Source organism: Canis lupus, chromosome 38, assembly GCF_048164855.1.
Source record: "Canis lupus baileyi chromosome 38, mCanLup2.hap1, whole genome shotgun sequence".
NCBI classification, from domain to species: domain Eukaryota; kingdom Metazoa; phylum Chordata; class Mammalia; order Carnivora; family Canidae; genus Canis; species Canis lupus.
In genome coordinates, this window is record NC_132875.1 from 7,051,889 (window position 1) to 7,076,360 (window position 24,472).

The 24,472-nt window shown below is 41.9% G+C and overlaps 1 protein-coding gene and 2 long non-coding RNA genes across 11 annotated transcripts in view; 2 read left to right on the forward strand and 1 right to left on the reverse strand.

Annotated features, from left to right (window-relative positions):
• Window positions 1–1,498: 1,498 nt before the first annotated feature.
• Window positions 1,499–24,472, reverse strand: part of MIA3 (MIA SH3 domain ER export factor 3) — a 58,097-nt gene continuing 35,123 nt past the window's right edge. For 3 of the 9 annotated variants that reach the window (XM_072814957.1, XM_072814961.1, XM_072814956.1), the window contains exons 7-29: window positions 20,840–20,971; window positions 18,359–18,380; window positions 17,529–17,617; window positions 17,167–17,244; window positions 16,974–17,084; window positions 15,502–15,573; window positions 15,224–15,328; window positions 14,202–14,324; window positions 14,004–14,115; window positions 12,894–12,949; window positions 12,713–12,803; window positions 12,491–12,629; window positions 7,517–7,618; window positions 6,784–6,844; window positions 6,625–6,660; window positions 6,479–6,546; window positions 6,254–6,354; window positions 5,971–6,108; window positions 5,193–5,261; window positions 4,991–5,070; window positions 4,779–4,850; window positions 3,211–3,361; window positions 1,499–2,333 (exon numbers count right to left, since the gene is read on the reverse strand). In XM_072814957.1, the coding sequence (XP_072671058.1) occupies window positions 2,023–2,333; window positions 3,211–3,361; window positions 4,779–4,850; window positions 4,991–5,070; window positions 5,193–5,261; window positions 5,971–6,108; window positions 6,254–6,354; window positions 6,479–6,546; window positions 6,625–6,660; window positions 6,784–6,844; window positions 7,517–7,618; window positions 12,491–12,629; window positions 12,713–12,803; window positions 12,894–12,949; window positions 14,004–14,115; window positions 14,202–14,324; window positions 15,224–15,328; window positions 15,502–15,573; window positions 16,974–17,084; window positions 17,167–17,244; window positions 17,529–17,617; window positions 18,359–18,380; window positions 20,840–20,971 (2,319 nt within the window). In that variant the 3' untranslated portion in view covers window positions 1,499–2,022. Of the gene's footprint in view, window positions 2,334–3,210; window positions 3,362–4,778; window positions 4,851–4,990; window positions 5,071–5,192; window positions 5,262–5,970; window positions 6,109–6,253; window positions 6,355–6,478; window positions 6,547–6,624; window positions 6,661–6,783; window positions 6,845–7,516; window positions 7,619–12,490; window positions 12,630–12,712; window positions 12,804–12,893; window positions 12,950–14,003; window positions 14,116–14,201; window positions 14,325–15,223; window positions 15,329–15,501; window positions 15,574–16,973; window positions 17,085–17,166; window positions 17,245–17,528; window positions 17,618–18,358; window positions 18,381–20,839; window positions 20,972–22,513; window positions 22,807–24,472 lie in introns of those variants that run through there. The other 6 variants (XM_072814965.1, XM_072814959.1, XM_072814962.1 and 3 more) reach the window with 5 other exon arrangements.
• Window positions 4,551–19,744, forward strand: LOC140627009 (uncharacterized). The gene is made up of 3 exons (XR_012025979.1): window positions 4,551–4,663; window positions 18,739–18,840; window positions 19,607–19,744. It is a non-coding gene; the product is annotated as an uncharacterized lncRNA (long non-coding RNA).
• LOC140627010 (uncharacterized) lies at window positions 23,056–24,220 on the forward strand. Its single transcript, XR_012025981.1, has 3 exons — window positions 23,056–23,161; window positions 23,435–23,547; window positions 24,027–24,220. It is a non-coding gene; the product is annotated as an uncharacterized lncRNA (long non-coding RNA).

The following is a 24,472-nucleotide window of genomic DNA, read 5'->3' on the forward strand; positions in this document are numbered from 1 at the left end:
GTGGTTATCTTGAAGCAGTAGACACAATACTGGATACTGTGCTTCCCACAAATTATTTTTTTGTTTTCCAACGGAAAAAAGCAGCTATTGGACAAGAACTGTAGTAGAAATGCTCTCATGCTGAAACACTGCTGCTTCATAAAAGATGGTTTTAGCAACCAAGCCCAGACCCCCGGTTAGCTGGAGGCCCTGTGAAAGAGCTGTGACGGGAGGGCGCCCCGGGGCCGAAGGAGGCACGGAGAGGCGGCCGCCCCAGCTCAGGTGAGCAACACTGGAATTGTTCTACAGCTTATGGACTTTCAGGAACAAGGAGAAACAGGACACACACACACACACACACACACACACAATTCAGAGGCACAGAAGATTAGCTTTGGTTTTAAAATAGAGCTAATTTAACTTTCCTACTTGGTTATTTTTGTTATCAGGTCTATCTATTCATTACTATATAAAATTAGCGATTATACTAACTTCATTATTTTGTCCTGAGACTCACCTACTGAAAAATTATATTTGTGGATTTAACCTTATTTTACATGGTTGAAAATAACCTCTATTAACTATGCAGTGTTCCCTTCAGTTTCCTCTGTTCTTGATATTAAATGGTAAGACCTATGAATTCTCTTCCAGAGAACTATGTTTTTCTTATGAGTTTTGAAGAGTTGTCTTCTTTCAATGCTCCTTATCTTTCCAAAGTGGTATCTTTTAGTAGTTTAGTGTAAAAAAAGACCTTTGTTTCAGTGAAGCTTTTGCTGCTTTTTATTTTATAGGGTATTAGAACATTAGATGTTGTAATGGTGACAAGTCATGGTCTAGGTTTCAGCAGTATCATGACACAGAACTTTGGAGAAGGGGACAGTATGCTCTAAGTGGTGAATACTACCAGCCTTTCAGAAATCTGATTAAATCTTAAACGTTGTTTTAAAAGACAGGTCATAATGGGCATAAGGGATACTTTAAATATGATGTAATATCAGGCTCAGATTTACTGATTTTTAAATAGAAATGCCAGCATTCAGATACTAATTTTGGAGTAGCACAGACGAGCCTTAGAGAATCCTAAATTGTTCTTTCTTACAGTATTACACTCTTCTGATCTTTTTTTGCCTGGTTTTACCTTAAAAAACAGAGGCAAGGTATGGGAGAAATAATAGACTACTTTTGGAAAAAGGAATTCCTGCTTATGGTCACAACATAACATTCTCAGTTTTCTGTTATGCACCTTTCCTTCAAGAATGGTAAAAGCGGTAAGAGCAACAGAAAACCCAGTCAAACAGCTCCTGCTACTAATAGAAGCTCATAGCCAGGAAACCATTCTTAGCAGCTGAAGTCACCGGAACGCACCTGGGCTGGACAAGAACACGGCTGTGGTGTTCCCAGGTGACTTTAGGCTGACCCTCCTAAGCGTTGAGCAGCAGGGAGCCTGACTTGACGTGGTTTCGGAGGGGCACCAGTCTCATGAGAAAACAGTCCAATGAAGCAACAGACACTCGGGAGATACTAATAACCAAATTTTTATGAACTATTACTACAAAGAACTTCAGCAAGAAGGGAGAGAAAATTTAGTGATCTTTTAGTAAATATTTTTAGCATAACAGTCTTTGCGACCAGTATTTTAAAAAACCAAGCTAATAAACACCATTGCTCTGTGTTCAACTGGTGTACACTAAAAATAGGATAGTAAATGGAAATACATGTTCTAGCATTTCCACAGGAAATGTTCATATTTTTCATGACATTCTAAATCATTTAGCAATTACATACGCTACATTAACTAAAACACAGGTATTCTTTATTGCACATTTCAAAGTTGTAAGGAGGCTCTAGCTTATGAGGTGGTTTTTATTCAGGGGGGAAATGATATTTTTCAATTGTTTGGCTCAAAAATGCACACTGCCAGGGCAGCTTAGTTCTAAAAACAAACCTTTTAAAATAAACTTTTGATTTTGAAGCCAATGAAATCCTTTACTGTAACGAATAGTGCACAGTCCACTTTCTCAGACTACACGTTAGAGGTCAGAGTCACGGGCTCTGTTTTAAAGCCTGTGAACAGTCCTGGCTACTGCCCTGGGAGGCAGGTGGAGGCTCGTCTCTGGAGCCAGAAGGCAGTAAGTCTCTTGCAGCAGGTGGAGGTGGATAATCCTGGGGACCATGGGCAGGGGGTGGTAGTCGGGTACCGGGAATAAAGTACTCTCTTGGGCCAAAAGAGCCTAAAGGTCTAAAAGGTGCATGTCCCGGTAAAAATTCTCGAGGATCAAGAGACAGGTCCCGTTTTCCAGGTGGAATGCCTGGTGCGTATTCTCTTAAGCCTAGTGGTGGACGTAAAGCAGGACCTGGAAAAATAAAAATACATATGAACACAGGCAAATGTAGAGGACTCTAGGTAGGTTAGTCTTAAATTTCTCCTGATGTCAGAGAAGAGGTAAATTTTGTGCTGATGGCCAGCCGGCCAGGAAGCCACACAGGCAGGACTTAAACACGGCTCTAGTGAGCTTGTGTTTCCTGTTACACAGGTCTGCCATCTTTCTCTCACAAGGGATTGGTTTAGTACTTGAAAGTACCCCTGGTCACAGCAAGATGATGGATTACAAAATAAGGGCTTTACTGCAACAAATGAAACTTCCAGTGTCCACTTCTGAACAATCCATGCAGTAACTCCCCACGGACCTAACATGCCATCCAAATCCAGGTGCCTGCCCTATTAGGGAAAGACCGTCTAGCTCCCTCCCCCCTAATCAAGCTCAACGACATTTATCTGGCATTAAACTCGACCTTCCCTAGAGCTAACACTTCCTTATTTGTTCCCAAAGCAAGGAGTGTAACTTTAATCAGTTCCCTCCTCTCTCTGACCCACTGCTTATACTTCCGTCACGGTGATTACACACTTCATGTTTCCTAATACGTGCATCTGTTCTAGAGGACTCTGTAAGCTCTCAAGTTGGGAGAATTAGTTCTACCCATCTGCAGAATATTTCTATTACTACCTCTCGTCTACAAGAGAGATCTGCCCATCTCAGTACGGGGGAATTAGGCAGCACCCCGTGTGTCCTAAAAACTTGAGGAATCAAGTTAAAAATGTACTCCGCTTGCTTTGTACTTTCATTACCTAGGCCTGTAAAAGCCATTATTATAAAGTTTCAAAAAGGAACAGAGAACTGCAGTGGATGAATTGCACTCTCCAAGTCAATTACTACTATTCAATCATCATACCAAATGGTGGAGGAAGCGGCCGAGGCCCGAAAGGCCCGCAAAGTTGAGGGGGTGGTCCGTAGCGAATGGGTGGTGGTAGAGGGCCGCCCACGGGGGAGCCCATGAGGGGCACCCCTGGGAAAGGAGGCGGCCCTTTTGCAGCCATAGGAACCTGCAGAACAGAAGTAGTTACAGTTCTGAGAGACTCTGGTATGACGCACAAAAGCACCAACACCAGTAAAAGCTGAAACACAACGAAGCAGATGTCAGGCACCTGTCCAAAGAACAGAACTGGCGCAAAAAAACTTGAGCCCTCCCGTCTGTTCCCACTGGCAGCTTAAAGGAATGGCAGGGAAGCGAATGGTTCACCGGAATCCCCTTACTGCTGGAATATGCAGGGGGAAGAGAAAGCAAGAGGATAGTTGAAGGACATTAACAGAAATGACTCCTGACTAATAAACCCTACCACAGACCCTCAAGTCCTTCCCACTGCCACACGGTGCATTACTGCCACACTGAGCACGGACAGGACACAACAATGAAAAATCCACTCTCTACACATGTAATGGTACCCACTACTCAATTTCCTTTCATGAATTTTAATCCTCCGATCTCTCAATCTCTAAGCAGGAGCATCCTGTTTTCAATGAGGGCACAGAGACAGAGTATCCGATAATCTGCTGAAGGTCACACAGCATGTAAGAAGCCACACTGCAATTCTGTATCAGGTCTGCCTCTAAGCCTGCCTCTTCCTCCCTAACGTCCACTCCAAAGGGGTCTCCATGCTGCCTTTGGATAAAAACTCAAGAAATGCATGTTCCTAGAGTCCTGTGGTGAAACTTGGAAGCATTTTCCAAAAGAAGCAAGGTTACATGTGCAGAGGCAGGCACACCCCCAATATTTACCTTCTGCACCAGTTAATGCCGTGCTTTACAGTAAGAGACTTTCACATGGGAAACGGGGTTAGAAATTCTAAATAATCAGAACACACACTGCGATTTCAGCCCAGAGAAGCCCAGGGAGCCATGAGGACTGGCGCAGCTCTAGTAGAGAACACATTTATGTGGAGATCACCGAAGGCCACTGCTGGGAAAGGAGGCCACGGGTAAGGAGAGATGTTCAGCGCTCAGCACTTCACTTCCAGCCTGCCTTCCTCCATTACGCATCTGTACTCTCAGGTTATTCAAAACAGGCTGCTTGCTATACAACTGGAGATACTCTTAACTGGCGCACTTGCAAACACCTAAGTGGTGAATTAAGTTGTTCAGGACTGTTTTACGTTGCCTCAGAACTCGGAACACCGAAGGACACACACTATGTAGTCAGGGTGATGACTTTCCACGTCCTTTAGTAACAAACATGTTCCAAACGGGTTAACAGCCTAACCAAGTCAGGAAGGAGGAGGAAAAAAACCCAACCAACCAGTCAGATTTCAGCAACCCAGCAACACTTCCAAGTCCAAGACAACAGTAAGGTCAGCATTAACATGCAATTTAAAGCAAAGCGGGTTAGTGTCATGCTCTTCAGATCCTTTCCAGAAATACACCCAAGTAACAGCTCAGCTCAGTCCTCAACCTCGAAGTACTTACTACTACCGACTGCTCAGCCACAGGTGAACTGCTGGGAACTGAAGGGCCTTCGGGGTCTTGGGGAACAGTTTGCTTTTTAAAAAAATAAATGAGATACTATAGCTATAACAGACACACAAACAGCAAAAGGATGACGCAGAGAGAGGGTTATAGCAAAAGTTCAAGGTTCCCTGAAATACTTAATTCCAATTCAAAGTGACTGCAGGATTTACCTTGCCTTCATCCGTCACCTTGGTAGGGGAAGAGCTTCTCGAGCTGCTGTTCATCGTGGGAGCTGCACCAGATCCCAGATCTGAGGAAGGCCAGAGAACGGATTTAGACTTATCCTGATGTATATTCCCTTTGAGGAAGAATAAGGGCTCTTCTGCCCACTTCCTCCATGACTTTACACTCTAACACACTCGGATCCCTTACCAGAGGCAGAGGGTTTCCCAGATGCCTCAGATGACCAACGAGGACGAGGTAGAGGCCCGTCCACTGACCCTTGAGAAAGAAAGAACAGAGCCCTTGTATGGATTTATCAGAAGAAACCAACCAACTGTGGACAGGTCAGGGTTCAGCTCTACCTAGAAAGCGACATTAAAAATGGGTCTCCTCATACTTGATGGGAAATCCCGACGTAGGCACAGACTTAAAGAATTGAAAGCTGTTGGATTAAAAGAACAGCAATAAAACCTGCACGTTAACAGCAGCAGCTGGCGCTTCAAGTTACAGGCTTGGTACAGTCGTACAGGCTGATGTGTTCAGTCTGTGATCGGACTTCCGTATCTTACCAAGTATTGCACGTGTGTTTACGATTAGAAACAGACATCACCGTGTATTAACGAGAAATGGGTGTATGCTGTATTAAGTATATAGGCTTGAAGCTACTTTTACAACATCCAAGGGAGTTACTCTATAGAAATGCAAAGATAAAGACTTCTACTTTACAGTAATAAAGAAACAGTAATTATATATTCTTATAAAAATATTTTTATGTATCTAAAATACTTATATTAATGTTAATAACAATAAACACGTTCTATTCTAAAGCAGATCTTACAGCAGACTATACATCACAACAAATTAAAACACTTTTTTCTCTATAAGGGACAGACCCAAATTCTAAAACGCTATCTTCATTAGAATTCTCAAATAGAAGTGGAGGAACCTCTAGAAACAACTTGCTGCCAAGTAAAATGTGGATGCTCACCAAATTCACCTCTAGGCATCTCTCTTCGATTCAGCGTAGCAGAGAGCGGTCTCGCAGGCAGGTCAGCCGTGGGAGGTGGGGAGCACTCCCCCCCACTCACAGGGGATGGACCAAAAGAGCCGTTCTGGCTCAAAGGACCTGAAGATGACAGCAAACGTTACCGCTTAGAGGCAACTTTTCATTAGGAAATTCTGGGATGACTTCTAGGGCATCAGGACGAGAATGTAGTGCATATATACTTGCACCACAGCCCCGGATGCTGTTCCCTGAGAGCGCGGCCCACCTCTCCACGGAGGGTTCTGGGCGCTGGGTCGGCCCGGCCTCGGCTTCACAATCACAGGCTCCTCTTGCAGCATTGCCATCTTCTGGGTTAATTCCAGTAACCTGAATACAGAAAAAGAATGGACTTAAATGTGAAATACAGCATCAGTTCCTTATTAGATACCCAGCAGCACTGCCTTTGGAATCCTGAGAAGGCGCTGAGAAAGTGGAATTCCAGATCTCATACTTGTGTCTCAAGTTGGCAGCTTCCCTCTTCTCCTCGGCTATAGCTCTTTCTGCAGCACGAGCTTTGAGCTATTGGGGAAAAATCAGATCTGAATCAGTTGTGGCAGACTACACACACAAGGAAAGAAAGGAAAAAAAAAATCTTACCCAGTTATCATGAGCTTTCTTCTCATGAGTCGCAATCTGAAAAAGACAATACATGGAAAACCATGTGGGGACTCCTCACAGCAGCCGCTACAATCATCTCTATCAGACAAGAAGAATCCTGCTGCTGTAGGGCAGGGCAGGGTGAGGCAAGGCAATTACCTGGTTTTTAAACGAGCGCTCTGTCTTCTGCAACTCATCCTCCATCTCTTCGATTCTACGCCTAAAAATCACATGTGCTTTTATCAATTAAAGTGCAACTAAAGAAAAATCTGAACGTCTCACCCTATCTCCCTCCCTGTAACACCTGCATTCCTGCAGACTCCATTCACACGTAGAAACATACTTACAAGGTTACAGTCAGTATAACATGATCAAAACTAAGACTGCCTAATTTCCTGATTATCTAATGCCTGGAGTCTGAGCTGACACACTGTAATTTTCTTGACTGCTCTTCAGTGTCCTCCAGCAATCCTGCTATGACTATCTTCCTCCACAAAGGTTTTTCTTCCTATAATTACAGCCACAGAAAAGTTCCCAGAGTTGTGACTACTGTGTCTACCAAGTGGCACAACCACTGTAATGATTTCAGAAACATCACTATAGCAAGGCGGCTTCCTGAAAGAATTCCTCCAACATGCAGAATCACGTGGAACTGCTGGCACAAACCAAGTTCCCTGACAGTCTTGCCAGTACTGGGGAGAAGGCAATGGTTGTTAAAGTTTTTTCCTTTGTTAACTTAAAATTCATTTTTTCTCATAGGAATTAAACTGTATTCACATCCTGTGACCATTTACTTATGTTCTGTTGTTCTGTTCTACACAACATAACCTGCTTTTGAAAGACACCAACAGAGGTTCCCTGTCCCAGACACCACCCTCGAAGCTGAACTCACTTGTACGTTTTTACTTCCTCCGCAGCCAGAAGCGCCTTCTCGTCTGCAGCTGACAGCCGCTGCTCTCTCTCCTGCCGCTCATACTCTTCCTGACTCAGTTTCCTAAGACAAAATCAGGTGTCAGTCAGACGTGTTTCTGCCTTCCCAGCAGTCTGTCTGAATGCCTCTGGTCACACATTGCCTCCCCTCCCCGCTAAAACGCACAGACATACAATGTCAGAAAAGAGTCCAAACTTGACATTCTGGGATAAAAATCAACCTCTGGGCTGTCAGCGAATCACCCGCACTTTATAACTTCTCATGATTGTTTACTCGCTAGTAAATAGTTTAACAAATGTCAAACACACTCTATACGTATGGGAAAGCTCCTAGTGCTTTATACGCTGAAAGGTCATTTAACTTGACTGTGGAAGGCCATGGCCGATCAACCTCACACAATTAAGCTTCTCAAAGCAAGGGATAATTACTTCTCTTATTTCTCACCACAGAAAAACCTATAATGACTTCCATTATTTCTACCAAGAAAGGACAGCTTCTTAACCCAAGATGGGTACCGAGATAAGACAGTGAGCCAAACAAAGGCGGCGCCTTTTAAAATGTGCCTTCTAGCTTCTAACCTGTGCAATTAATCACAGAACATTCCTGCACTTCAGATATGGAACGCCTACTACTACCCATTTCAATGGAATTGTGATTTGAGAAAGAGAAAATCAGAAAAAGCAACATCTAGTGAATGCAACAGAAAAAGAATCCCAGCTGTTCCATAATCAATCTTGCCTACTGAAAACTGGTTTTAATCCAATTAACCTTCAAGCTCAAGATGTCCATGTACTATAAAATAGATTGCAATGACGGCAGCATTTAAGAGTTTAAAAACGTTATTTTCTTATTACCCTTGTACATCTTTGCTAGAAATCGAATTCAGAAGACATTTGAAATTTAAATTTCTGAGAAGCAAAATAAGAAGAGCTATATAGTTAAAAAAGGTTTAATAACAGGAAAGAGAAAAAGGTTTATGTATTCTTTTATAATGGCCCATTCAATACTCAGCAAAGTATTTTATGAATGGCTATAATATATTGGTACACTGGACAAAACTATATAAAGAATGTGCTTGAAGGCATCAGAAAGCTAAGATACTAGCTAACAAGTTTAATATATGAGGCCAAGATCCAGAAAAAAAAGCAATCTCAGAATTACGAGAAAGCCTGGCATCGGAAGCCACCTTTTCCCCAGGTTCATTCCATGCACAGAAGACAATGAAGATATAAGGAGACTGAGCAGAGCTTTCAACAGATCTGGGTTTAAAGAAAAATGAAGTGGAGTTCAAGGTTGCCAATGAGGGGGACCCCCCCCCCAACTAAAAGTCTGAGGCTGTGGATTTGGACTAAAAAGAGTTGTGCAAAGAGGCAACACGGTGTCTTTTGAAGGGACGAGGCCATTTTTTAAATGACCTGAATTGCTGACTGGATTAAAGTAAGGAACTCATGCTACAAATAAACTGAAATCTTTTCCGTAGGCAAGTAACAGCATCCAGGACCTTTAGTTTCCTCTATAATTATTATAGACAATTTGGCCACTCAGTGAGAACTAACCAGACACACTTGTGATCAAAAGCTAAAAAACAAGAGGGACTGACCCATAACTGCATTACACAGACTTTAAAATAATTATGGTTTTATATTCAAAGAAGTGAAAGTCAAAATTATAAATTTTGGCAGAACTATAAAACTGAAACATAGTAATTGAAATTAAGAACTCAGTGAATAGAGGCACCTAGGTGGCTCAGTCAGTTAAGCATCTGACTTATGATTTCAGCTCAGGTCCTGATCTCAGGGTTCTGGGATCGGGATCGAGCCCTGCATCAGGCTCCTGGCTCAGCAGAGGGTCTGCTGGGGATTTTCTCCTCCCTGCTAGCCCCCTACCCCCCCCCCCCATGCATCCCTCGCCCCTGTTCATGTACACAAGTGTGCACTCTCTCTCAAATAAATCTTCAAAAAAAAAAAACAAAAACCCAATGAATGGTTTTAGCAGCCAATTTGACAAAATGAAGTGAAGAGAGTTTAGCACACAAGGTAGACAGGTCAGAAAAAACACCATCCAGAATGTAGCAAATCAAGTAAAAATGTAAGAAACATAGATGAAAAAAAAAAAGTTTAAATAGAATCTTACAAGATAGAATGAAACACAATCAATACACAAAGGTCCCCCAAATTAAGAAGTGTCAATGACCTCAAGCAGCATAAATGCAAATAAGATAGGGGAGGGCAGAGAAGCAAAAAATGCAACCCCAACTTCCCACTCCACACCTGCACACCTCCCCATAACACTGCTGCAGCAGCAGAAAGCATGACGGAAGGCTGCAAGCTGCAAGGGCAGTGATGAGAAACTGAGTAGGGATGAGATGACAGACACTGGACTCCTCAAAGGAACTATCAAACCAGAAAGTAACTGGTTATTTTCAAAGTAATGATATTAAGTAACTGCAACCATCTTACAGCCATCCTGTAACAATCCTTAAAAAGATATCTTCATACAAAGATAAACTGATCAAATCTGTAACTAAAGGATGTCCTTCTGGAGAATAAAAGGGACCCCCAAGGAAAGACTACAGATGGGGGAGAGAATGAAGGGCTACACAGGAACTATGCACGTGTGTGTCAGCAGAACTGGCCAGAAAGTGCTGGAGGTGTACAGAGAACTAAGTTATGTTACTCAGACAGCATCTACACCCCACTCAGGAGCTCAAGCCCTGAAAGAGGCAAATCTGTTCATGTATGTCATACTTCAACAAGTTCAGGACACATGTTGTGGTCTTTAGGGTAACTACACGAAGAGAGAGCAAGCTTTAACTATCAAGCTTAAAAAGAGGAAAAGCAGAATTATTAAAAATACTCAAACAATCCAAAGACACAGGGAAGGAAGGAACACAGAACAAGCCATCAATCAGAAAGCAAATAGTAACAGGTAGATTTATTTTACTTTTTACAATTTTTTTTTTATTTTTAAATAATCTGTACATCCAACGTGGGGCCCAAACTCACAGCCCTGAGATCAGGAATCACATGCTTTACCAAGTGAGGCAGCCAGGTACCCCAGTAACAAGTAGATTTAGAAGCCATATTATAGAAGAAAAGGCACACTCACTCAGTCTCTACAGGCAAAATGCACTCACCCAGTCTCTATAGCTACCTACCTATTTATGGTACAAGGCATTCCAGAAAAGATTTTAAGGAACATAAACCTTTCAGTAGGCAGAAACTGCCAGGTGGAAAAACTGTAAAAAGACATTTTACTGCAGAGAAAGCAGCACACAAGGCTCAGAGTGGCATGAAGAACTGTGTTTGGTGTGGCTGCAGGTCAGAAAGCTGGTATCGGAAGCTGCCTGCGGAAATGCATCTGAAGAGGCATCTCCAAACAACTAAGGGGAAGTGTCCTACCTGCCTGTGCAAGAGTCTGGAATTGATCCAGAAGAGAACGGAGCACTCTTGATAGATTTTAAGCCCAGGAGGCCATTGCAGAGACTTGCATTTTAAATAAGTTCACTCTAGGCTGAGAGGGAACTGATGACAGCCTGGAAGAGGGGGTATGAGAAAGGGAAAGTGGAGAGAGGTGACCAGTCACGGACTAGCAGGAAAGAGGATATGGGTCCAAACTAACACAGGCTTTGGGGATGGAGAGCAGGGTACAAACCAGACAAGGTGACTCAGCGCATGCTGGATGAACTGAATGAAACAGTGCCATGATGACTATCATAAGAATTACCATTTAGGAAATGAAGATTACTATTGGTGGCAAAGAAATGCTCTTTAAAAAAAAAAAAAAAAGTAATGGGGTCGGGGAGCCTGGGTGGCTCAGTTGGTTAAGTATTTGCCTTTGGCTCAGGTCATGATCTCAGGGTCCTGGGATTGAGCCCTATATGAGGCTCTCTGCTCAGAAAGGAGTCTGTTTCTCCCTCTCACTCTCCCTTTGTGCTTTCTCTCTCTCAAATAAATAAAATCTTTAAAGAATAAAAAAATTCAAAAAATTTTAATAAAGTTATGAAATTAGAAATATTTCTCTGAAATAGGCCAAGTATTTATAACTGGCCTGAACGAAATCTGGAAAATCTAAACTGACTGCATGGTGAGCAAAGGATCAGAGAAAACATTAGTGGTATGCTTTCGATGTTTCGTGGCATCAAGTAATAGCCTGAGCACTTAAAAAAGATTAACTTTGCTCAGCAGGATAAGCCTTCTCAAAGGCTGAGGTAGATATATGCCAGAGTAAAGAACAAGACCAATCATGAACAGCCACTGCCACTGCCAACCTATTTGTAGAGAATTCAGATATTTTGGTGGAGAAAAAAAACTTAGAACTATAAAAGTGCATCTTTAAAAACATACACCTAACTTCAAATTTGAGATGTAGATTTCAGAAAATTAATACCTAAATATACATACTAAACAGGCATGTCTATATTTAAAACTCCAAATATCCTCACCATGATTACAGTATGTAACATTTAATCTGAGAATCTAACTAAAGGTCCAAAATTTAGGATATCTCCAAATTACTGAATATTCCATTTGGAGTATTTATTCTATTAAACATCATGTCTTACAAACCACTCCGATTCTGAAAAGCTAGATCAAGGAGTATTAGAACACATAGGATGATCAAGAAGGAAAGTGAAGTATGCCATGGAGCCACGAAATGAAGTGGATCCTCAAGGAGCACGTCTCGGTGGTAATCATTCACACCAGTAAACCACTACTTGCCAAACAAAGTACAGGCAACAATTTCTGACAACTGATTCCAATGGAAAGAAAAATGCAAATTATGGGAAACAAGAAAGGAAGAAAGACAAACTTCTACAAATTGCAGACAGAAAAAACCCTACAAATAATCTTTTAAAAAGACAAAATTCTGTCCAACAGTTCACACATTCACTTACACGGCAAGACTGCTAATGACGAAACATGAACATCTTACTTTTGCAGAGCCATTTCCTTCTGTTGATAGAGTTCGTTCAGAATCTCCACTTTTTGCCTCAGGGTTTTGCATTCGTCCTCCAGGCCGGCTTTGGCAGACTGCAGTGAATCACGGTCATCTTCTAATTTCTTTATTTGGTCTGTAAAGGATAAAACAGTTGAGCAGTGTGTGCTAGTCTGCAAAGGGTAAGAATCAGCACTTTCTTTTCAGGAAGCAGCCTACCTTCCAGGTTGCATTTAGTAGACATTGAGGCTCTAAGCTTAATCTGCAGAAGTTTTAGATCCTCTTCAACTACCGATATTGCAGTTTGTGTCTAAAAATTCCGAAAGAGAGAACTATCCTTACAAAGGAGGCACGATGAGCATTCACAGGCACTTAGGGTACTCCACAAAAAAGATCATACCCGAGAAATGTCCATCATCTGCTTAATCTGATTTTTCATTTTCTCACTCCGGTCACCTAAAATACAAAAGACTTTAATTGCATTTTCCTCTTTTGCTTTTTAACTCTATTTTCTTGATTTCCTCCAAACTAAACAACTGCCATGTTCAAACATTCAAAGGAAAAACAAATCAACCAGGAAAAGTAATTAAGCTCCGTGACTTTTCAGAGAATTGCAAACTTAGATTCAAAAAGTGAATTCCCAGTTTATATAAGAAAAATGCCATCTGTGCCATTCTCAAACAAGAAAGGATGTGTGAACTAAGGCTCTTTCTTCTCCCTCAGATCTACATACCCCTGGTCAGGTATCTCATATAGAAAGACTTAATCTTCTGCTCATCCCTTAAATCTGCTACCAGGTGTGGCTGAAAATGCCCATTGTGCAAGGAATGTCCAATTTGGAACAGTGTCCAGAAACAGGTCCCTTATCAGTAAACACTGCTACCCTTTAGCTCCACTCTCACGGCCCTAGTGTATGGCCCCCAGCACTTCAGTCCTCTTGAAATTGGTTGTAGGCTCTATAACTGCAGAGCTACAGAGATGATGACAACCAAATTCAACTGTCATCCCCACAGCACTGAGGGAGAAATAAATTTCTTCTACTGAACCGTGTTTACACTTAGAGGTATAAGTCACAACTATGCCGGTCCCAGCTCCAGTACATACACACACAAGCAGTCCTCGGTGGGATGGAAAAGCAGAGTCCACATTCATTGCACACCCACTGCTATGTCACAGCCCTGCAACCCACCTCTGTCCAGTGCATACAGATAAACACCTACAGCTCTAACACTTAAAAGGAAGTTAGTCAGGGGCACCTGGGTGGCTCAGTCATTTTAAGTGCCCAGCTCGTGACTTCAGTTCAGGTCATAATCTCGGGGCCTTGAGATCAAGCCCTGCCTCGGGCTCCTTGCTCAATGGGGAGTCTGCCCCTCCCCCTGCTCGTTCTCTCTCTCTCTCTCTCTAAAATAAATAGATTTTTTTAAAGAGGAAGTTAGTCCAAAGAGGAGCATCAGTGTACTTAAAGACAGGAACACAAAAAGAGGTCCAACCTCCCTGAAACTGAACTTACCTCCTACTTCTCCATTTGCTAACTCATCTAACTCACTTCCTCCTTTACTCTGATCCTCAGATTCAGATTCACAATCTAACCGATTCAACTGGGTAATGCAATTAGTCAAAGCCTAGAAAAGATGCAAAAGGGTATTAGAAAGAGCTTCTCAAGCAGATTTCAGGAGAATTAAGTATGTATTCAAGCGAATGAACTTACATTAATATTATCATCTTTGTGAGTAAGAGCTACTTCCAAATTTTTCTGAGATGTCTCAAATGATTTGATTTGCTCACTGAGCTCAGCGTGTGATTTGCTCCAATCTTTGATTTCTTGCTGCAACTAAAAAAACACATGAATTTCCAATAGGGCTTTTGCACTGAACATTTCAGGGCCAAGTGAATAAGACCGGGAAACAGGGAGTCATGCTACACTTTGACCTGTCATTATGGACTGAAGCCTTGGTGAAGGGACAGGGGAGAGTGGCCCCGATCCTAAGAACTGCAGTAAGAATACAACAACTCTCAAGGAAGTCCATCCAGTTTACTGTATCCTTCAGAAAATTGCAGCCAATTCAAATAATTCACTTCAATAGGGACAAAGGAGCACATCTCACTATCTCCCATGTCCACACTGCAGGTCATGTAACCTTACTTTGGTTGGTGAACAGTAATTACTCAAAGGAGGGTTATAAATACCAAATTCTTTGGTCAAAAGCAAATCATCTTACTGACACTATTCAAATGAATAACTGGTTGGTATTTGATAAGACAAAGACTACATTACATTCTGATAGCTATAAGAAATTATAGAAAAGATCTTAATTCAGAACAGATGGAGAATATATACATGCACTCAATTTTGGGAGTTTAAAACTTTGCACATCTGGGATCCCTGGGTGGCGCAGCGGTTTGGCGCCTGCCTTTGGCCCAGGGCGTGATCCTGGAGACCCGGGATCGAATCCCATATCAGGCTCCCGATGCATGGAGCCTGCTTCTCCCTCTGCCTGTGTCTCTGCCTCTCTCTCTCTCTCTGTGACTATCATAAGTAAATAAATAAAAATTTAAAAAAATAAAAAATAAAAAATAAAAAAAAAAAAAAATAAAACTTTGCACATCTAAGAATAGAATTCTGCATACATATTTCATTTCCTTAAAAACAGATCTGAGAAAAGATACTCAAGAAGTAATGATACTCAGGTCCCCTAATTCACACAATCTAGGACGTTAACTTTTCTTTACCTGTTCCTTCTTCTTCTTAAGCCTAGCATTTTCTTCTTGAACTCGATGGCATTCAGACTTCACCTTCTCTTCACTAAGTTTAGCTTCATTAAGGGCAATTTGAACCTAATGCAAAACACTCCTATTAGTGAATAAATTCTAAAGGAAGGGTATTACACCTTCCCAACTAGAAACATACAGTTTTCATTTATTGCATATTCTAGCACAGATCAAATGTTTGCTCTTCAACAAAACTATTAAACCTATGAACATCTTGCAGAAATTATAGGCAGCTTTACCTCTGAAAATTCTGAGGCATTCACTGAAATAACATCCTTCAGCTTCTCTATAGATTTCTTGTTTTCCAGTATCTGCCATTTGGAAGAACACAAAAAAATGTATGAGGATTTTAGTAGAAACAGTGGGATATGTTGTGCTAAAAAGATGAAACATTATCCCAGAGCCATCCTCTACATATCAGGTAAAAGCAGATGATTCAGTTTTAGCCAAGGAGAAAAGTCAAGAATATAATAAAGAGATAAGGAAAGAAGAAAATAATTGGAGCTCTGTTACATGCTATCCACAGCCTTTCCGGCTATGAGATAATGTGGTAGGTGACCAGACAAAAAGGTGAAAGAAAAAAAGAAAAAAAAGAAAGAAGAAAAAAAAAATCAAGTAATCTAGTTCAAATCATGGTTTCTCCTATTGGTATAGAAAAAAAAATCCCCAAAGTGACTTTAAAAATTCTCTTGCCTGAAACTAAGAATGGTGGGACTTGAGGCAGAATAGAAAAATCTGTCTTACAGAAGAATTCCAAATAATCTGTGAAGGTACTGCCTCCTCAAGGAGGTGGAGCATACTCTTCACTCTTAGAAGAGAGGGCTGGGCATAGTTACTTCCTTCCAAAGAGTACACCCAAGAGTGGGAACAGGTAAATTCAGAGTGGAGAAACCTGGCAAGTACATGGTCAGCCGAGTGCACAAGCTTAACTGCGTGTGTGATATATGGAAACCCAACATTAATATCACTGCCACTTTCCTACAGTTCTAAAACTATTTTTAAAAGGAATCATGTAGGGGATGCCTGGGTGGCTCAGTCAGTTAAGCATCCGCCTTCGGCTCGGGTCGTGATCTCAGAGTCCTGGGATCGAGCCCAAAGTCAGGCTTCCTGCTCAGGGGACAGTCTGCTTCTCCCTCTCCCTCTGTGTTCTCTCTCATGTAAGTAAATAAAATCTTTTTAAAAAATCCAAGGAGGGGAATTCCTGGGTGGCTCAGCGATTCAGCGCCTGCCTTTGACCCAGGGCGTGATCCTGGAGTCCCTGGATCGAGTCCCGCCCCGGGCTCCCAGCATGGAGCCTGCTTCTCCCCCTGCCTGTGTCTCTGACACTCTCTCTCTCTCTCTCTCTCTCTCTCTCTGTCTATCATGAATAAATAAATAAAACCTTAAAAAAAATTTTTTTTAAATAAAAGGAATCATGCAAAACCAAACAAAGTACAGTTTCTTAGTTGCTCTCCATGTTTCAGGGGTTAGAGCCAAGCAGTATGGAAATTATCCAAGCCTGAGGACAAAAATACTTCCTAGGATCATGAAAATAACAGCTTGTGGTACTAGCATTTAAGATTCCATAAAGAAGGATGGATGTAGATTCATTTTCCCTGACTCCCAATCTTCTGTTGGTTATGGCACGGGAAAATGCAGAGTTCAATCCACCCCATCTACAGAACAGTTTGAAAGCCAAGTTACAGTTAATGCTTTGCAGCAAAACTCTTACCAAGTCCTGATTCTTGGCATTCTGTTCTCTCTCAGATTCTAACATAACACGCAGATTTTTAGCTGTATCGTCCAGAATTTCATTTGTTTCTTCAAGTTTCTTGATTTTATCCTTTTAAAAAAAAATTAAGATCAATAATAATTACTCATATTTTTGTTTTTAGAAAGTAATTTTAAAAAGAGAGGATTTTTACCTTAAATTTAATTGCTTCATCAGACAGAATTATATTTTGTTTCTTGGTTTCTTGAACATGTTTTTTTGATTCCTTAATCTATATAAAATAAGACACACAGAATTCAGAAATATAAACCACAGGGCTATCAGAACTTATCTCTGAGTGGTAATCCATTAGAGAAGAAACCCGTACTTTACGCATATGATGATTATTTCAGATTTGGATGCTTTGTAGGAAATAATGAAATTTTAAAATACCGTAACAACAGACCCATAGAACAGGAGGAAATAATTCAAGCTAGAATCATGAGGGGAAAATACTGAAAGAATATAAGAATAGTTATTTAGAGTTAACTATAATATATTAAGAACATAACATACCTTCTGTTCATAATTTGACAATTTTTGTACAAGTTCTGCATTTTCTTTCATGATGTTCTTCAACTTCTCAGAAATTTGTTGTTCAGTGACTAAAAGGGAGGGGAAATCCATAAGATTATGAGGACTAAATAAAACTAAATTACCCAACGTATTAGCAGTACGTTATCTAGCACTATGAGGAAAAAAGAACTTATCGTAACGATTACGCCTTTAAAAAAGCAACCTGTAGTTAATACCAATAATGGTGTAAAAATACTACTGAAATTCAAGAAAAATATATAAAGACCCTTCTTTCAATGAGATTCCAATTTACACTTATCTCAAAGATAGGCTACAGGGTATAAAATATTTTAGCTTGATATCCTTCCCTTCATGGAGTACCTTTCTTCTTAGAAAATGTGACCATTTCAAAAATATGTCAATTGCAAAAAGAAAAAGACAAAAAGACAAGCACATTGGTTTACATCTCTATTCCTCAAATTATCTACTTAAATAAACAGATACCATATTGATTAAACCACTAGCACAGGAACTCTGTTCACATGTAATAAATGTCCACTAAATCAACAAAGCTAATCTGCCCCAAATCAAACTGGTCATCTTCTTCCTACTCCCACAATTTGTTCGGTCTCCTCTCCTAGCTCACTGGTAGCATCACCATCTACTCTGTCATCTAAGCTAGCAACCGAAGGTTAATAAAACCACTCGGGAGTCAGTAACTCAATCAGACATCAGAAATCACTGTATCTATTTCTAGCTTATATGAAACTCGTATCAAGCACCAAAACTGAGGGAAAAGTACAAACAACAAAATAAGCCTAAATATTTACCTTGATAGACTCTACTCTTTACCTAGAAAAAAATAAATTAAATTTGATGTCAAAACGTTTTGTTAACAGAAATATTACATTATACTATAGAAATATTATATATGACAGTTAAATCGTAAGTAAGTAAATGAAAATTTAGTAAGTTTGGTTCATCATAACAATCCACAGGATTAAAAAAAAAGAAAAGGTTAAAAAGCATTTCAAATGTAACTGGTAGGGATTACCTTACAGTTTCTGATAGATAAAAGCTCTAAAGTAACTCATTTTCTAACTAAAGGTATGTTTATCCATTAAATGAGTACCAATTTTATTAAAGCATTTAACTTTAATAATGGAATTGCTTATTTTCATATTAAATATACTAATGTTTCTTTTACTAGATCACTGGACAACCCCCAAATAGCCAGAATGAGGTCAGGAAACCATGGCTATTCAAAGATAATTTCAGGAAACAAAATTAAAGGCATAATCTTTGTCCCAAGGTATGTCTCTTTCTCTCACCAGAAAACTTCTTTGAAATCCTATTAAAAGTTGCCAATTGGCTAAACTTAGAGATCTAATAATTATGCTGGATCATCTGATTATCCCAAGCCCCTAAACACAGTGATCACAAACCTGAAAGGGAAAGAAGACTGCTAGAGAGAAATGCACAAGCAACAAGAGAAACACCAACTAACCACCAAATCATCTCTAAAGATAGCACTCAATTATAGGGTCACAAAATCTAAGTGGTACTCGATTTTTTTAAAATTGTTATTTAAATGTCTCTGTAACCCAGAATTTATTTCCACTTTCAAAAGTTGTAAGTGGTAATGAGATACTCAAATCAGTCCATAAATCATCCACGTATCTCATTATTACAGCATCTAACACCACTTATAATGTTATAGGAAAATGCACTCAGAGTTCCAATACAAAAAGAAATGACTGTTTCTCTAATGTCACAGCCTTGCTAATGAGACAGTAAGCTTCTTTGGCCCTCCTTTCACCCAAATCAATAGGCAGGAGGAGGTAGGAAGAAGCAAAGAGCAGGCAAATGAGAGCAGGGATAGCAGGAACCAAGGTTCCAGAGCCAAATTCTGAGGATGAGTAGCAACACTTAGGACATAAAGCCCTCATCATTCTGTGAAAATGTAAGCAGGTTTTAGGATTTTTAAGATGGGAGAAACAAGAGTGGGAAATAAAAACGTTTTCATCTTTTCCCCTTTCATTCATCCTTTCTATGCTCCCTTTCTCCTTTTACCACAGGAAAAGTCCGATGAGGTTAGAGGACTCTTCCCAGGAATCCATGCAAATGATGCTCCTTTTTAAGTGATTTTACCATCACTCGTGCAAGGAGAGAAAGCTTATGAAAGTAAGACATCAGAAAAAAGAAATAATCAATCTTAGAAAGACATGCATCCAATGTTCTCGCTACTTTACCAGCTAAGCCACAACTGAAACTGAAAGCTTTTCATCTGCAAAGCTCATTTACACAAAATGCCTTTTTTCTCCAGTTATGTTAGACAACTATCTACAATACAACACACAATGCACTCACAAGAATGAGTATGTATGGGTGTACATATATAGACAAGCACAAAAGACAAATTCTGCACAGACCCTCAAGGAATAAAAATTTTAATAGTATGTCTTTGCAAACTACGTAATCTGTATTTCCAAATAAAAATATTTTATGTGCCAAACAGCGCATGGTCAAATTAAAAATCTGTGCAACAGATACATATAAAAAAAATACTGCAAAATTACCTAGTGTCCTAGATACCACTATTTTTTACTATTCTTGGTCTTGTGGCATTTTTTCTATTTGTACATTTTTATATATTTATGTACAGAATATACAGTTTACCTACACTTAGCAGTCTTCATTTATGCCTTTTTCCATTTGACATTAAATTGTGAGCATTTTCTGGGCCCCAATATCTTTGAAATACATAAATAGTTATCTAGTATCCCATTATATGGATGTACAATAACTTATCAATCCCCTTACTATGGATCATTTAGTTTGTACCAAGTTTTCATTCTAAAAGTGTTCCACTGAACACCTTTATATAAGATTTTTAGTGCACAAGTGGTTATCTCTTCAAGACCAATTAACTAATGGTATTATACTATAATAAAATGATATAATAATGTTCAGGATTCTGATACATATTACTTAATTGCTTTTCAAGATGACTGTAGGAGTTCCCAATTCTACTAGGAACATATATGTGTACCCAAGAAGGTATATATAAACTTAATCTTAAAATTTTGATTTAAGATTTATAAGTTGAAGTTTTCCCCTTAAGATTATGCACATTGTCTTATTTGCATAAGTTTTTACCAACAAAGATTACACTGAATTATTTCATAAGATTATGGGAAATGCAGAGATTATAAGCATTTGTGTTCATGTTAGTAACTGAAAAAGAAACAAAAGTGATTATAATAGATCTGTTGTCTTGATGAGTGAAGGTTTAAGTTTAATTTACTCACAACAAGGACAGTTTTCCAGAAGAAGACCGCAAATGAACCAATTCCCAAGAAGGCAGTGAGAAGTACAGGCTTCCATGGCAAGCCATAAAAATCAGGCCCAGGCTGAACGTCATCAGGCAATGTAGCAACTAACTGAAAGAGAAATAGGAGAAATAACAAGAAGCCATGAAGGAATTAACAAGAGAACAAAGAATCATCCACAGAAATTCTAAATCAAGCTTCACCAGGTAACTACCCCCTCAAAAATCTTCAGGAGCTTCCACTGCTTCAATAAAGATGGGATACTGGCAACCTCATATTTCTTGTTTGGCTTGAAGTGCGTTATAAATATTATGGGTCTAAGTTCGGGTTCCCTGGGGTGGCTCAGCGGTTTGGCGCCTGCCTTCGGCTCAGGGCGTGATCCTGGAGATCCAGGATTGAGTCCCACATCAGGCTCTGCGCAGGGAGCCTGCTTCTCCCTCTGCCTGTGTCTCTGCCTCTCTCCCTCTGTGTCTCTCATGAATAAACAAAATCTTAAAAAAAAGAAAAAAAAGGTCTTTAAAAGTTGAACATATGTTTCCAGTTTCCAACAGGTCCTATCACATCACGCTCTCTAGAACATGCCTAGATCTCTTTGGATCATACTTTCTTTCCTCTTAGTTGATGTTTATGACTTAAAAGCCACATAAAGGGACCCTGGGTGGCTCAGTGGTTGAGCGTCTGTCTCTGGCTCAGGGAGTGATGCTGGAGTCCCAGGATCGAGTCCCACATCCGGCTCCCTGCATGGAGCCTGCTTTTCCCTCTGCCTGTGTCTCTGCTTCTCTGTGTGGGTTTCTCATGAATAAAGACTTAAAAAAAAAAAAAAGCCAATAAAACACAAAACTGAACACCCTATAGAGGAATCGACTTTCGTGGCCGTACATAAAACCAAAATGATGGGCAGCCCAGGTGGCTCAGTGGTTTAGCGCCGCCTTCAGCCCAGGGCGCGATCCTGGAGACCCGGGATCGAGTCCCACATTAGGCTCCTTGGAGGGAGCCTGCTTCTCCCTCTGCCTGTGTCTCTGTCTCTGCCCCCCCCCTCATGAATAAATAAAAATCTTTAAAAAAACAACAAAATGATGATAACGAACCCAAATAATGTGCTTTTCCTTAGTCCTTCCTATTCGACTGTCACATGAAAACAAATGCTGAGTAATAAGCTCAGACACAGCTCCCGAGAACTGGGCCAGACTGCTCTGAATGTGACCGCCTCCCACCTAACACAGGGCTTTTATTTTAAATGCTTCCTCGACTGGGGTCGCCCTGAACACCTGCCTGATTGTACAGTTTCGCCGCCCTCCCCGACCACACAAGTGACCATCATACCGCCCCCCCCGACACACACACACACACACACACACACACACAGACACTCACACCAGCGCCGAGGCTCCGTGGAAAGGGACCCGAAGAGATCCTGACTGCGCACCAGAGATAACACAGTGCCTGGTACACTCTGAGAAACCAATGGCGAACGAACCAGCGCCGAAGCCTTCCTACAATCCCCTCCCCCCTCCCGCCTCCCTCGACAGCACCGCAACGTCCTGCCGCCCCGGGCCGGCCCGACTCCCGGGCTCCCGCGCCCCGCCAGGCGCCCACCGCGCCCACCCTCGCCCGCCGGGGCTGGGGCCCCTCCCCGGGAATGGGGGCCGTCACCTCCAGCAGCTTGGCTATGAGGGCCGCGTAGAGCACCGACAGGGGTCCCAGGAGCTCCGAGTCCCCCGGGGAGGCGGTGACAGAAGGCACAGTGGCGGGAACGGAGTCCATTGTGGTGGGGGCCGCTGCGCGGAGCCGACGCTCCCCCGCGGAACAGCACCGGAGCCCTCCGCCCCCCCCCTCCTTTCCACCGTTTCCTCCTCCGGGAAGGAGCCGGCCGAGGAGGCGGACGCTGGGAGTGAACTTCGCCTTCCCCCGCCGCCGGCCCTTTCCGCCCTACGCCTCCAGCAAAAGACGTCATCAGACGCCGCCCGTCGGAGGACGTACGCGCGCGTGCGGGGGCGGGGCCAGGGCGGCGGACGGCGGCGGGCGGCGGCGGGCGAGCCAGGCGGGGAAGAGCGAGGAGACCTGCGCGGGAGAAACCCCGGGAGGCGCGCGGACCGAGGCTTACCTGCCGCGGGAGCTGGGGGACGCCGCGCCACGGAAAGGGCCCCGGGGTGCGACGAGGAAGGGGAAGACGGGCTGGGGCGAACTCCCCGCCCCGCCCCCCGCCCCGCCCCCCGCGCCGGCCCGGGGTCACTGCGAGCGGGGACCCCAGCCGCCGGTCCTGCAGCCCACGCGGACGGCAGCCTCGCCCACCCTAACAAGGTCCACCCCACCCCGTCCCCCGGGCTGGCCGCGGTGCCCAGGGCGAGGCCGGCCTTCCCCGGGACCTCTGCCCCCCCACCCCCACCATCCGCACCCCACTATCCCCCCACCCCCACCCCACCATCCCCACCACACCCCCACCCCCACCCCATCTTTTTCCCTGTCCACTCCACTGGCTCACGCTGTCTCACCGGCCGGCGCCCCAGAAATTAAGGCTACTTGGAAGGAGCCTTGTCCCCACCACACCAAACCGCAGGGCCCCGTATTTTACAGTCACGTGACACGTGGAGCCAGGACCAGACCTGTGCATAGACACGTTCTAAAAGTGGAAGAAACGGGGGACGTTTAACGTGGAGGAAAACTTGATGTTTGCAAATCTTTAAAAGGTATGTGTTCCGGTATTTAAAGTCAGTTCAGAAGAACACACAAGATCTGGAAAATCCTCAAAAAAAAAAAAAAAAAAAAGAGCAAGGGGAGGGGGTGGGAGGGGAGGTGTGGCAAGGAGGCTCTGCAATGAAAACCGCATGGTGTGCTGGCCCAAGAATATAGATTACGGAACAGAACTGAAAATCCAAGAAACAGACCCAACTGCATTGAGAACTTGGGATACAATACAAGTCAGCTGGGGAAAAAGACACTTTTCCATTAAGTGATGTTAGTAATAATTAACGTTTTAGTTAGTTAACATTTACTGTTAGTTATAACTTACATATGTTAGTAGTTATAAGTAACTAAATGTTAGTAACTAAATGTTAGTTATAACATTTAGTTACAAAAAAAAACATTTAGTTACTACATGTTAGTAGTCACAACTGACTAAATGTTAGTTATTACTAACATTTTAGTTAACATTTTTTTTCATAAGGATAAATTGCAAATGAATCAGAAACCTGAACGTAAAAAAAAAATGAACACAAGTACTAGGAGAGACATGGGTGAATTTCTCGATGTATTACGAGTGAGCAAAACCTTCCTAGGTCTCAAAATCCAAGAGAAGAGATTTGCAAACAACTGCTTAAAAAATGTCTAGCCCCTGCACACAGAAAAAAAAAAGAAAAAGCAAAATGTCAAAAAGTTTGACAGTGACAACTGGAGAAAAAAACATGTGTAACATTAGAGACAAAGGGATAATATCCCTAAAATCTAAAGAACTGTGCAAGTAAACGGAAGAAAACAGCCAGCAAACCGATAGAAAAAATGGGCTGAACAAAATAAAGAATCAACAGCTCTCATGAAAAGATATAGGAATAGCTCACAAACATATGGAAACATGCTCTGCCTCACTCATAATAAAAGAAATACAAACTAAAC